Source organism: Equus quagga, chromosome 14 (genome assembly GCF_021613505.1).
Source record: "Equus quagga isolate Etosha38 chromosome 14, UCLA_HA_Equagga_1.0, whole genome shotgun sequence".
NCBI lineage: Eukaryota > Metazoa > Chordata > Mammalia > Perissodactyla > Equidae > Equus > Equus quagga.
The window spans coordinates 41021373-41033651 of record NC_060280.1 but is presented as its reverse complement, the minus strand read 5'-3'; the positions used below and the strand labels follow the sequence as shown (position 1 = coordinate 41033651).

Genomic DNA, 12279 nt, shown 5'->3' with positions numbered 1-12279 from the left:
CCTTGAGAGTAGAGAGACTCTTAATAACTGCCAGTGTATTCTACAAAGATGAGCATTTTATCAGAAGATGAATGCAATGGTTTAAGGCAATTCATTGTTTACAGACTCAAGGAAGGAAAAAAAAAAAAGAAACAATTCCAAGGTAGGTGTGTGTGTGTGTGTCTATATATACATATAACAGAAATTGAAATAACTCTTCTCTCTACATTTTCATGTACAAAGCCAGATAACTTTGGATACAGATTTGCATCAAAGACCACATTAATAGCTTGTACTGGTTCAGTTTTGGCTTCCAGATTAGGCAGACTGAATTTGAATCCTGTATAACCCTGGGTGATTTACTGCTTTTCAAGCTGAAGTTTCCTCACGTGAAATGTGAAGATGTAAAAACATCTACCTCACAGGATCATACAATGTATGTATAATAGCTGGCAGAGAGGAAGCATACATAGAAAGTGCTTAGAACAATGCCTGGAAGACAGCTTAGTTTACTGGCATTAACAGAAGAAATCAGTCCAATTCAGTGGAAGAGCGGTTTTCAGATTGAAAACTGGAAGGTTAACCCAAATAAGGAAGCCTCATGAAAAAACATTTAAAAAGTTATGTAAAGCTGTGGATGCGGTAGCCTACTCGTAATGTGCTTTCTCTATTTAATTGAATCCATTATCTTACTATATTACACATTTTACATGGTTGCCTTAATTTTCGCATTTCTCCAAATGGCTATAATATGATAAGAGAAATAGTAGATTGTGTAATTCACAAAATAATCAATCTATTCACAAAGATTTTTCTGAGCTTCTCCTCCGTGAAGGATGCGTATGGTAAAGAAGCATCCCTGGAGGGACAAGACTTTACCCCAGAGGGGAGAATGCCTGCCATCCTGGAGTCTGACTCGAGGCACGGTGGATATTCCAACTGTTCTAGTATGTTTAATATTGTCCCTCATTTTCTGTAATCCCTAAGTCTTTCAAAGGCAGTCTACTCTGGCCAAACCCAGAATGAGATCAGGTGTCCTAAGATCGTATTCCTTCCAATATTAATGTGCTTTGGCCTTCCAAGTGAGGAAATGTAGGAGAGAGGTGGGGAATGAGTAATAACTTTCTATTGCTGTGTTACAAATTACCACCAGTTTAGCAGCTTAAAAAAATATTCACTTATTATCTCTTACTTTCTGGAGGTCAGGAGTCCATGTATGGCATAAGTGGGTTCTCTGCTCAGGGTTAAACAGGCTGAAATCAGAGTGTTGCCTGAACTGCATTCCTTTCTAGAGGCTTTGTAGAAGAATCTTCTCCCAAGCACATTCAAGTTTTTGGCTGAGTTCAGTTCCTTTTGGATGTAGGCCTGAGTCCCCGTTTCCTTGCAGGTTGTTAGTGGGGGTAAACTCTCAGCTCCTAGAGGCGACCTGCATTCCTTTACATAGTTCCCTCCATCTTCAAAGTCAGTGATGGAGCTCCGCCTCCAGCTCTCTCGTGTCAATCCCTTTCATATTTGAATCTCTTTGTCCAGGAAAAGCCAGTCACTTTGCAGAGATTACCTGATTAGGTCAGACTCTCTGAAAATCATCTCCCTATTTTAAGGTCAATTTATTTGGAGCCTTAATTACATCTTGAAAATCCCTTCACAGCAGCACCCATCTAGATTAGTGTTTGACTGAAAACATAGGAGAAGGTGTGTATATGCCAGAGAGCGGAAATCATGGGTGCCATGTTAGGATTCTACCTGTACAGTCCCAGCTCTACACTCTGCTCCCTGTCCTCCATTATGTGCCTTTTACATGGGATCCCCTTAAAACACATTTCTCAGTGCTCTCATCACTGTATGTCATTGCTTCAGAGGCTCTGTGAAGTATGGAAAGGGCTGGAGTTTTGGAGCTAGAAAGACCTGGGTTTAAAACTCCTCTATATTTGCTGTGGAGTTCTGAGTAGGTTACTTAATCTCTCAGAGCCTCAGTTTCCTCAATGGTAAAAACTTGGGCTAATAATTACTACCTTTAAGACCTGCAGAGAATTAGGATAAGTGATACAGTGGAAATCACCTGACTTATGCTAGACACATAGCAAACTTCAGGTTCCTGATTTTGCATCCTTCTTTTGAATATTCTGATACAGCTCCTGCAATCCACATCTACTTATTCCTTAGAAAGCCTTGGAGATGAGAAAAACTAAGATGGACAAACCCCAGAGATAAACTGATTCTCAGTAAATAACCTAATCATTTTCTCAAAAATTCCACATTGTGCTTCTTTTTGGAATTAAGTAATCCATTGGTGTTGACTGGTGTATATTCACAAGAACTTTTATTTAAAAGCTCAATATCCTTCTTTGCTTTTTGCTATTATTTAGATATTCTAAGACCTCTTACTATCCCAGGCGAGAAAAAAAAAGGGAATATTAGATGAAGACAGCTAAGCAGTCATAGACTCCCACTATTAGAAAGCAAAAAAAATTCCAAAAATATCTGTTAAAGTGCTATTGGTAAGAGAGTTGGCAGGATGATGATTACATGTGGGTAGAACAGCAGTTTCCATAATAATTATGTGGGTTGCGAACAGATTTTGAAAAGAAATGCTGAGATGTGGCCTAATGAATGTACTCATTAACCTTAATAGCATTAGGTAGAGAGTGGAGACCATTTTGGAGGGGGAACCAATTCAGTCTTTCAGAAGGCACTTTTTTGTGTGTGTGAGGAAGACTGGCCCTGAGCTAACATCTGCTGCCAATCTTCCTCTTTTTGCTTGAGGAAGATTGTCACTGAGCTAACATCTGTGCCAATCTTCTTCTATTTTATGTGGGATGCTGCCACAGTGTGGCTTGACAAGCGGTGCAAGATCCTCATCCAGGAAGTGAACCTGCAAACCCTGGGCTGCCTAAGTAGAGCCTGCAAACTTAACCACTACACCACAGGGCTGGCCCAGAAGGCACATTTTATAAGGCACATCTGACAGCATTGTTTTCTCAATTGAAAATAAATATGTCAGGTTATCTGAGAAGAATTCTCTGTAATTTGAAGTTTGTCTTTTAAAGTCTAATTTTTAACAAGCTATGTTAAACATTTCTTGAGTGCTTCCTCTGTGCCAGGCATTATAACAAACATAAGGATGAGGAGTTGTCCAAAACACAAAATTGATAGTCTACATGGGGAAAACCTAAATAAATGTATTTAACTTTAATACAATGACGAATGCCAAACTAAAAGCACCATAATATTACCCCTCTGAGAGAAGATCTCTTCTCTTCTTGCTCACCACTCTGTCCCCACATTTAGAATATTAGTTACTCAATACTTGTTCAGTGACTAAAGGAATAAATGTCACTGGATTTTGGAAGCAGAGGGGCGGGAGCTGTCGAGCCCAGGGGAGCTTGAGAAAGGTTTTGATCAGTTGTGTTCAAGTTCAGTCTGTCTGCTTGATAGATGAACTGGATTTTATCAAATCAGGAAACCTGGGAGGAGTTGAAAGGATGACACTCTGTGGAGAAGGAATAGCCTACTCAAAGGCTTGGAAGTGTGAAAGTGTGACATATTTGAGAAATAAGAAACAACACGCTGTGTCTCCAATACACAACGTGTGTGCTTAGTCTCAGGAGTGCCAATATCATCGTGATAAGCAGGACTCAAGATTTCAGTGAGGAAAAATAACTGTGTGTGCCTGGCACACCCATGCTCCCCCTCCTCACGCACACACATGCTCACGTCTCCTGACACACATTTAATGACTGCCAACTTGAAGGAATAATTATTCCGATGCCTGAATTTTTCATCTGGTATTGCTCCTCTTGAAACAGACTTTGAGGTGATTTATTTATGTTGTTTGCCCATCACTGATGCCTCCCCAAGAACTCTGTGGAGTTATAGTAAATAATCGTGTTGCCATTTGAGAGTTCAACTAATGAAATCCATACACATTGTATGTGATTTTCCTTCCATGTAAGCACATCAAGAGATTGTAAATGTAAGAACTAAGAGTTTGGAAACACCCAGAATACTAATTGAGGTGATCTGGGAATAATCTGAGGGAGGCAGGACAGGAATGTGATTTTCAGTAAGCGATGATTCAGTGCCTGGAAACCTAATGAATTGTACTCTTCGTGGAAAGATTGAATAAAAATGAAAGAAGATCTTTAGTCTGAACGATAAATAAAGAAAATTCCAATGAGCTGGAGGTCAGCAATGCGCATTCAGGCAGCTCATGCCTAATGGACTGTTGGCTCCTTGAGGGCACGAATTGGAACCTACCACAGTGTATGTGCAGTCTGAGTGCACAAAAGAAGCATGCAGAATGTTTACTGAATTAATGAATTGGAATGAATAGAACATGGGAACTGTTACGAAATGATCGCCCAATGCAGTTTTTGGTTCTATATATATTTTTCTGTTTTCTATACCAATAACTTAAAATACGTATTGATAGGAAAGAATATATCATCTGCATTGTGCAGATTTAGATTTTAAGGGAGACAAAGTTTAAAATTATTTAGCCTCTCTACTCTAGCATTCAATAATTCATAAAACTTTTCATAATATCCAAGAACTGTTTTTGTTCCTGTTAGCGTGTAGCCCGTAGGGATTTCCACATGCCAGAAATATATTTTAATATTGAGTCTAATGGTTGTAAACCCTGCAGTAATTATTTTATAACCATAATCCCTTCTTTATATATCACTAAGTTAATACAATGAATGATAAAAATAATAATTCTAAAGTTAAAATATTTTTAAGGATAAGTGTTATAGAGTATCAGGTTTTTACAATTCTAAAATTTTCATTTCTCTCTCTTTTTTTTTTGAAGGCCAACAGCTATTGCTCAGCATACAAACATAAACATAGTAGAATAGGGGAGGTTAATATGGTGCTGAGACCACAGATAAGATAATTGTTAACTTGTATTTCTTTAACATTCAAATCCTTTATATATGTAGAGAACAGATAGAAATCCAGGAGAAAAGAAGTGCTAGAGAGCATATAAAGGGAAATCTGATCATCACTGGCCCAACTTGTATTCATTTCTTCCTTTTTCACACCAAAACTGTTCTGTGCCTGTATTTTACGGCCTAGGATGTGGAGCTACAATATTGCTAATCTTCTCCTATAAACCAGGAAAGTCCCCCTTTATTCCCTATTCTCCACACATCTAGATTCAGGGATTCTTAGAATTCCTTCCAACTAAGGCTCTTCATCCCAACTGCTACTGCTTTAATTTAATCCTCCATCAGTTTCCTTGACCACTGCAACACGTTTTCTCACTTGATTCTCTAATACTCATCTACAACTACTCTGATCTATCACTCACACTGTTACCACAGTTCACCCCCAATTCTCATCTCCCCTCATATCATTTCCCACCTTAAAAGACACCACTGGCTCCCCATTACCTGAATGATAAAGTCTAAAACTTTGGGGATGGCACCAAAGACCATTCACAATTGGTCCTCCTTAGCTTACTTTCCCATTAGTTCACTATCCTTTGCACTCTACATAGCTGCAGTGCTTAATATTCACCATTCCTGATTCAAAAATACCTTCTCATTGTCTAGAATATTTCAAAATACTATTATCATTCCATTATCCATATTTTTCAAACTCAATTCAAATCTTCTCTTCCTAAGAAAAGTTAATTATTTACTGATCCTCTCTCCTGTTGCATTTGGTTCATATCTCAACAATACTTGGGGGTTTTTCCTGCTTTTTCTCCCCAAATTCCCCCAGTACACAGTTGTATATTTTAGTTGTGGGTCCTTCTAGTTGTGGCATGTGGGCTGCCACCTCAACATGGCCTAATGAGTGGTGCCATGTCTGTGCCCAGGATCCAAACCAGCGAAACCCTGGGTCGCCAGAGCACAGGAAATTAACCACTCGGCCACAGGGTCAGCCCCAACAATACTCATTTGTATGTGGTCATTTCTTTATACATCCATCCTCCTCTCTTATTTCTCCACTAGACTGTGAGCTGCTGAAGTTTAGTGGCTAGAACCTACTCAACCTGTTTTTCACAATTGCAATACAACTTCAACACATAGTAAATGTGATAGAGTGCATTTTTCACACCATATTCACTGATCCTCTCTGAAGGAAAAATCATACACACCTGTCCCATCCAGGTCGGGTTTGGCCATATGACTTGCTTTGGTCAATGAAATGTGAACAGAAGTGATGTGCGCCACTTCTAAGCAGAATACTTACAAGTCGTTATGTGGTTTCATTATGCTCTATTTTCCCTTCCACATGATCAGTCACGTCCCAGAAGGAAACTGCTCTTTCAAAGTGTGTCTCAGAATGAAGCTGACATGGAGCAGAGGTTAGGCCATCTGCAGTGAACCTAAAGGCTGAGCAAAAAATAAAATTTTGTTTCAAAGCACTGAGATATTGGAGCTGTTTATTGCCACAAAATAATTTAGTCTAAGATGGTAGATATTTGATAAATGTTGAAGAAAAGAAGGAAGCTTATAGAGAAAAAGAAGATGGATTTTGGCTGGAGAATTCGAGTCAATTTTGTTTTAAACAAGAATCTTCTGTTGAAAACAGATAAAAATTAAACTTTCATGAGTTGCTAATTATGAGAAATAATGGGAATTGGAGTTTGTGAGGAGAAGGGAGGAAGGGTAGATGATAGAGTAGGAGTAGATATTTTAATAATGCCATCTTTGGAAGAAAATGAAAGCAAACTCTTGCTAAATGAGCACGTCCTTAAGATGTCTGCAGGGAAGATTTAAGGGAATTTAAGGTATCGATTGAGGAGGGGTTTTGAGACTGGGTTATACAGATTGAAATTCCTTCCTTGGTTAAGCCAACCTAAGCAAGTTAAAAATGTTTTTTCCTGTTTCAAATGTCCAAGTAACTCTGTTTCTATGGCCAAAGAAAGACTGGAGGCCTGACTAAAACAACATCCAAATGAGAATATATATGTACACTCAATTCTTGTTTTTCAGAGTAGTTATGTTCTGTAAATGTGCACCAAACACTGAACTAATGACTACTGACCATTGCTCCTGGGGGAGATACAGGTTTAAATTGCCGTGAGCCTATAGTCACTATGTTTTCATCAACTAATCAACATAAGCGTGCTTTATGTGTGTTCCTGTCTAAAAGACAGTTTACTTAATATATAGCGTTGATTCATTAATATTGAACTCTCAGAAAACAGCGCTTTACTCATGCCTGAATGCTGCTGATTTAACACATGTATTTTCCATGCAAAGTATATCACAGCCTTCTTGCGTTTGGGAACACTAGATAACACATTAGCACTATGCCTGGGGTTATCTTAAACAGCAAAATCAACAAAAAACACACAAAAATGCAAAAAAACTTGGCAATAAGTAGACCATGACAAGGACACTTGTTTATAGTATGAAAGCTGAAACAAGGAAGCAGAGGGTCACTTGTTCAACCTCAAGTGGGGATGTGTACATCAGGAGGCTCAAATTTTTGGTCACTGTGCACATCTGCAAATGACCCCAAAAATTTCAGGAGTATTGATTTGGGGGTTGCAAATAAATTTTAGAATAGGTGAATTTGCAAATGCAGAATCCGCAAATAATGAGAATTGACTGTATATCAAAGAATTCGAAAGTAAATAATGAAATGGATTATGAGGAGATTGGTAAAATGCCCACCCATGAGAAGAAAGAGAGATTAGAGGGATGGATGGATGGATGGATGGATGGATAGGTAGACAGATGAGAGAGATGGAATCTAGAAAATTGCCTTAAATGTAGTACATTTCCAGTTTCTTTCCTTGTCTTTCTCCTCTTTTTTTTTCTTTTCCTGATTTGGTAAAATATATGTCACCCAAAGGCATTAAAGTAGTGCCAGAATCTTGACAGTCCACTCTATCAATGTAATGGAAGGCATTAGATAGTAGAAAAGTAAGCTTAAGTTTTTCTTGGCACTTAATTTTCCTTTGGATTTATTATTCCTTACTTGGAGATACCCTATCATCTTAACGCAAATCTTAGAAGCACTTTTTTATGACAGTGTTAATGTTTAATAACCTAAAGTCAATACAGCACCATCTAATTTAGCCAGCATGGGACGAACTTTCTCAAGACATAGCAGATATTCCCGAATAAGTTTAAATAGAATAACCCTGTTTTGTCACATAGATACTGGAATTTTCTGTTTACACACAATCTCCTTTATGATTTTTATTTTGTTGTTCAATGAAAACATCTGGAACAAAATTATTTTAAACATAACTCCAACTTATAGGCTGCTAATAAAGCATCATCTTTTACTAAATTCTTCCATGTAGAGAAGAGATTTATACCTGGAAAAAAAAAGCTAAAGAACATGATGAGAGATGAGTAAATTAACACACTCTGGGCCTGACAACTTTCTTCTTGGAAATATTACTTCCAAAAAAGTTTATCAAGACAGGCTTTTTACAATTCCCATTAAATTCGATAAATGAATTGTGAAGGGTAAATTGGACCCATTATAATCGTACATTTCTTATGTAATATTCATAATCATAGCGTTACATAAGCACGAGCTAGTGTTAACAAAAGGAGCAATTTAAATTCCCACTTCCTTGGAGAATGGGGCTCTGCCTGTCAGACAGAGCTTCCTGTCCCATTTGCAGCACGCCCATGCATATCCTCAAGTGCCAATGAGACCCACACTCTCATATCAGTGATATAATAAACCCTCCAAAACAGAGGAGAAAATGAGGCAAGCAAGCCCACTTCATTTCAACTTGTCAGCTTTAAATAAAATCTTCTACAGCTGAAAATGAGAAAGTTAAGGGAAGATAATGTGTGAAATAATCAAATTCAACATTGGGACAAAACATATTGCATTATTATTTTTTCCTGATCTGCCTTGAAAGTTTTTGAAATTTCACCGTAGATAATTTTTAATGAAATACCGTCTTGTCAAAGAGGACCTGGAGGAAGAAATGATTTATTTTGTTTATTTTTTTTTATCGCGTTCCACCCACTGATGCCTTAGGAAATATTTCAAGTTATCTCAAGCCCCTATGATGTCTTAATGAGTAATCTATGACCTTTGAAACAACTCTCACTATCAATTTTTTAAGTCAGAGTAGATATAGCAGACCATACTGAAAAAACTAAATGCTTTTTGTCATATTTGTTTTAATTGATTACTTACATAATATGTTTCCTGGCACTGATTTTATATGCAAAATATTGGAGCATGCTTTCTGCCTACAAAAAAAATGTATAAAGGACAAAAATGCATTTGAAGGAGGATAAAAATAAATTAAGATTCTGGCAAATGGAAATATCTGAAAATGATGAAGTGAACAATGATGGCTAATGTAAATCCTTTCCTTCAACCTTCCCCTGGTGCCTGCTTCCCCCTAACCCAGCTTCCCTCCAGATGCTTTCCTGCCTTGCCTTCAGGAGGCTCCATTCTGTTCTTCCCCTCAACTTTCTCTATATCCCTTCTCTTTTTTCTTTGGTGTTACTTTTTTTCATCGTTAAACTTTCCCTTGACTTTGTCTTTCCTGAAAGACCACTTGCACTTCTTCAAAGGAAAGATAGCATCACTAGGTCCCAGCAGATACATAGCACAAGTTGTACATGTCCCAATGGGAGAGAGGATGGGAAAAGTCGTTACTGAATCAGATTCATTTTTGCCCATTGCCTAGAAAGTGAAACACCGAGACCATGAGATTGCAGCAGAGACAGGGTTTTAATCACAAGGCAGCCAAGCGAGGAAGCAAGAGAATGAGTCTCAAATCTGATTCCCTGAAAATGGGGACTCAGGAATATTTATGGGGTGGGGGCAAGGTGGTCTGCAGTGTGGAGATAGATGATTGGAGGTGAGGAGAGGTAAAGTAATTGACGATCTGCGCAAGCACAGTCAGACTTCATGCTTCTTCGTAGGATGCATGTTAACAAAATGGTGGCTTAGCATGATCTTAGTGTGGACTTTTTAGCCTCTTGATGTCAAAAGGTCACTTAGTGGGCATCTGCACAGGCCTGCTTGATGGGCTGGTGATCTCAACTGGCCTGAACTGGAGAAGGGGCTCCTAATTCCTGAAAAACAGCTCAAATACCCGTTACCATGGTGACCCAGGCACCAGGGAGATGTTACCTATAGGAGCCTAGTGGGAGTCAGAGAGCATATTGCCTAAGCAGCACAGTAACAATGGGTGGGTGAACAACCAAAAGCTATAATCAGTAATTGCAAAAGGGAAAAAAACTTTAGTTACTAGCTACCTAATCATCAACGGCTAACTGTTTACCAATTTCAAAGTCAGTCTCTTTTTTTCCTGAGTACCCCAAGGGGTGCCCACATTTGATATAAACATCTTTTCATGTTGTTTATTTCCAGTGTCGTGTCTCACGTATTTTCCAAATAAGCTTAGAATACTTTTCCTTATTCTGTTATACTCCCTCATACCATTATAACATGACTTCTGCAATTTCAAAGTCTTTTATTTTAAAATTCCTAGATTACTTTGAGTGATCAGTGCATAGAATGATAGTGATATTGAGGAGTCTGATCCCTGTCACCATCCTTGATGGCCCATTGTTAAGAAGGCCTTTCTTTCAAACACTCTAATCACTGATTTCATATTTCCTAAACATGATTTCATATGTATTTTCCATGGGTGTGAGGAAGATTGGTCCTGAGCTAACATTTGTTGCCAACCTTCCTCTTTTTGCTTGAGAAAGATTGTCACTGAGCTAACATCTGTGCCAATCTTCCTCTATTTTATGTGGGATGCCACCACAGCGTGGCTTGACAAGTGGTGCTAGGTCCACACTCAGGATCCGAACCTGCAAACCCCAGGCTGCTGAAGAGGAGCACACGAACTTAACCACTATGCCACCAGGCCGGCCCCTGTATATTTTAAATGTGTTAGAGAAGTATCATGGGATAAGAAAGAGTTTGTGGACTATGGACTACAAGGACTTCAGGTTGAGGCTCTGACGAATTAATATTTAATAGAATGACCATAATCAGCAAGGTTCTTTTTAACCTCTCTATAATTCGATTGTAAAGTGTAAAACATAAATAAATAAACATGATGTCATAGGATGGTTAAATTAATGATAGGCACATTTTAGAAATATTTTTCATTCTCATTTTATGATCATTATAATAATTATTATAAATTAAAGGAAAAGAATGTATTTAAAGTTAACTTGACCTAAATATTAAACTTCAGTTAAGAGTACGAATTGTGATATTATGCAGCTTCCATGGATATACTGTATTTTGCAATCAGTAAAATTCTGCCAAGAGCCTTAGGTTATTCTCTGCACTTCAAGGTAAGTGAGGTTGGTGCCTTCCAGCGCTCTTACACCCAGAATTCCCATTGTGTTTTGCACTTTTTATTCTAACAAGCTGCTATCTCAGTAATCATGTAGGAGTAATGTAAGACCACAGTGTGGCCTGAGTAGCCATTTAACTACTAATCTTTTCAAAAGGAAAGCAAATGGAATCATTTGCTTAGAATATACCCGTTCTAAGCTGAGGGGTTTTTTGTTTCCCCGCAGTGATGGCTGGGCTGACAGGTACGATGTGACAGATGGATATCAGCGAGAAGCTGTTGGTGGAATCACAATCAAGCTCCAATCTCCCGATGTCAAGTGGTTTGACGATTATTATCTGAAGCTCCGGCCAGAAACAAACCTCCGAAACCCTTGGTTTCAAGAATTTTGGCAGCATCGTTTTCAGTGCCGGCTGGAAGGGTTTGCACAGGAGAACAGCAAATACAACAAGACTTGCAATAGTAAGCAGATTTATTGTTTCATTTAATGTGGTTCAGGCTAAAGCTCCCATTTAAGTAAACTGTGTCATGGGGATAGTGGCTGTAATCTGTTAGAGAAGAGGACTCTTACACAAACAGAGTGGATATTGCCGCTTACAGCGACCAATGGGTTTATTCCCACTAAGTAAAACATATCAGAGCAACTTTTACTCCACTGAGATTTCAAACCATTCACTTGTCTATATTTATATCGTTCAAGAAATTGGCACTGTGCTAAAAAGATAATGTGAGCTCCAGAGAGGAACTATTCTTGACATCCTTGAAGGCAAGAACTACATTCTGTTCATTTCGGTTATCTTTAGCAGTTAGCACAGAGTGAGGCACATGGCAAGGGTTTCATGCATTTCTGAAGAATTAATAAGCAAATGCTGCAGGAAGAACTGATTGCTACTTCCATCAATAAACTATAAAATAGTAGCAGAGATTTGCTATGTATTTTATGATGTTTCAGGAGACGTAACCTGAGCAGAAGTGTTCATTCAATCATTCAACAAGTACTTATAAGGGTTTACAATGTGCCAAATATTGTT

General features: G+C 38.3%; 1 protein-coding gene across 1 annotated transcript in view; it reads left to right on the top strand.

Moving 5' to 3' along the window:
* The window catches only part of GRM5 (glutamate metabotropic receptor 5), a 456665-nt gene that overhangs the window by 315183 nt on the left and 129203 nt on the right, over positions 1-12279 (top strand). Inside the window, exon 3 of the mRNA XM_046684592.1 lies at positions 11475-11710. Within this exon, the coding sequence (XP_046540548.1) occupies positions 11475-11710 (236 nt within the window). The remainder of the gene's footprint in view (positions 1-11474; positions 11711-12279) is intronic.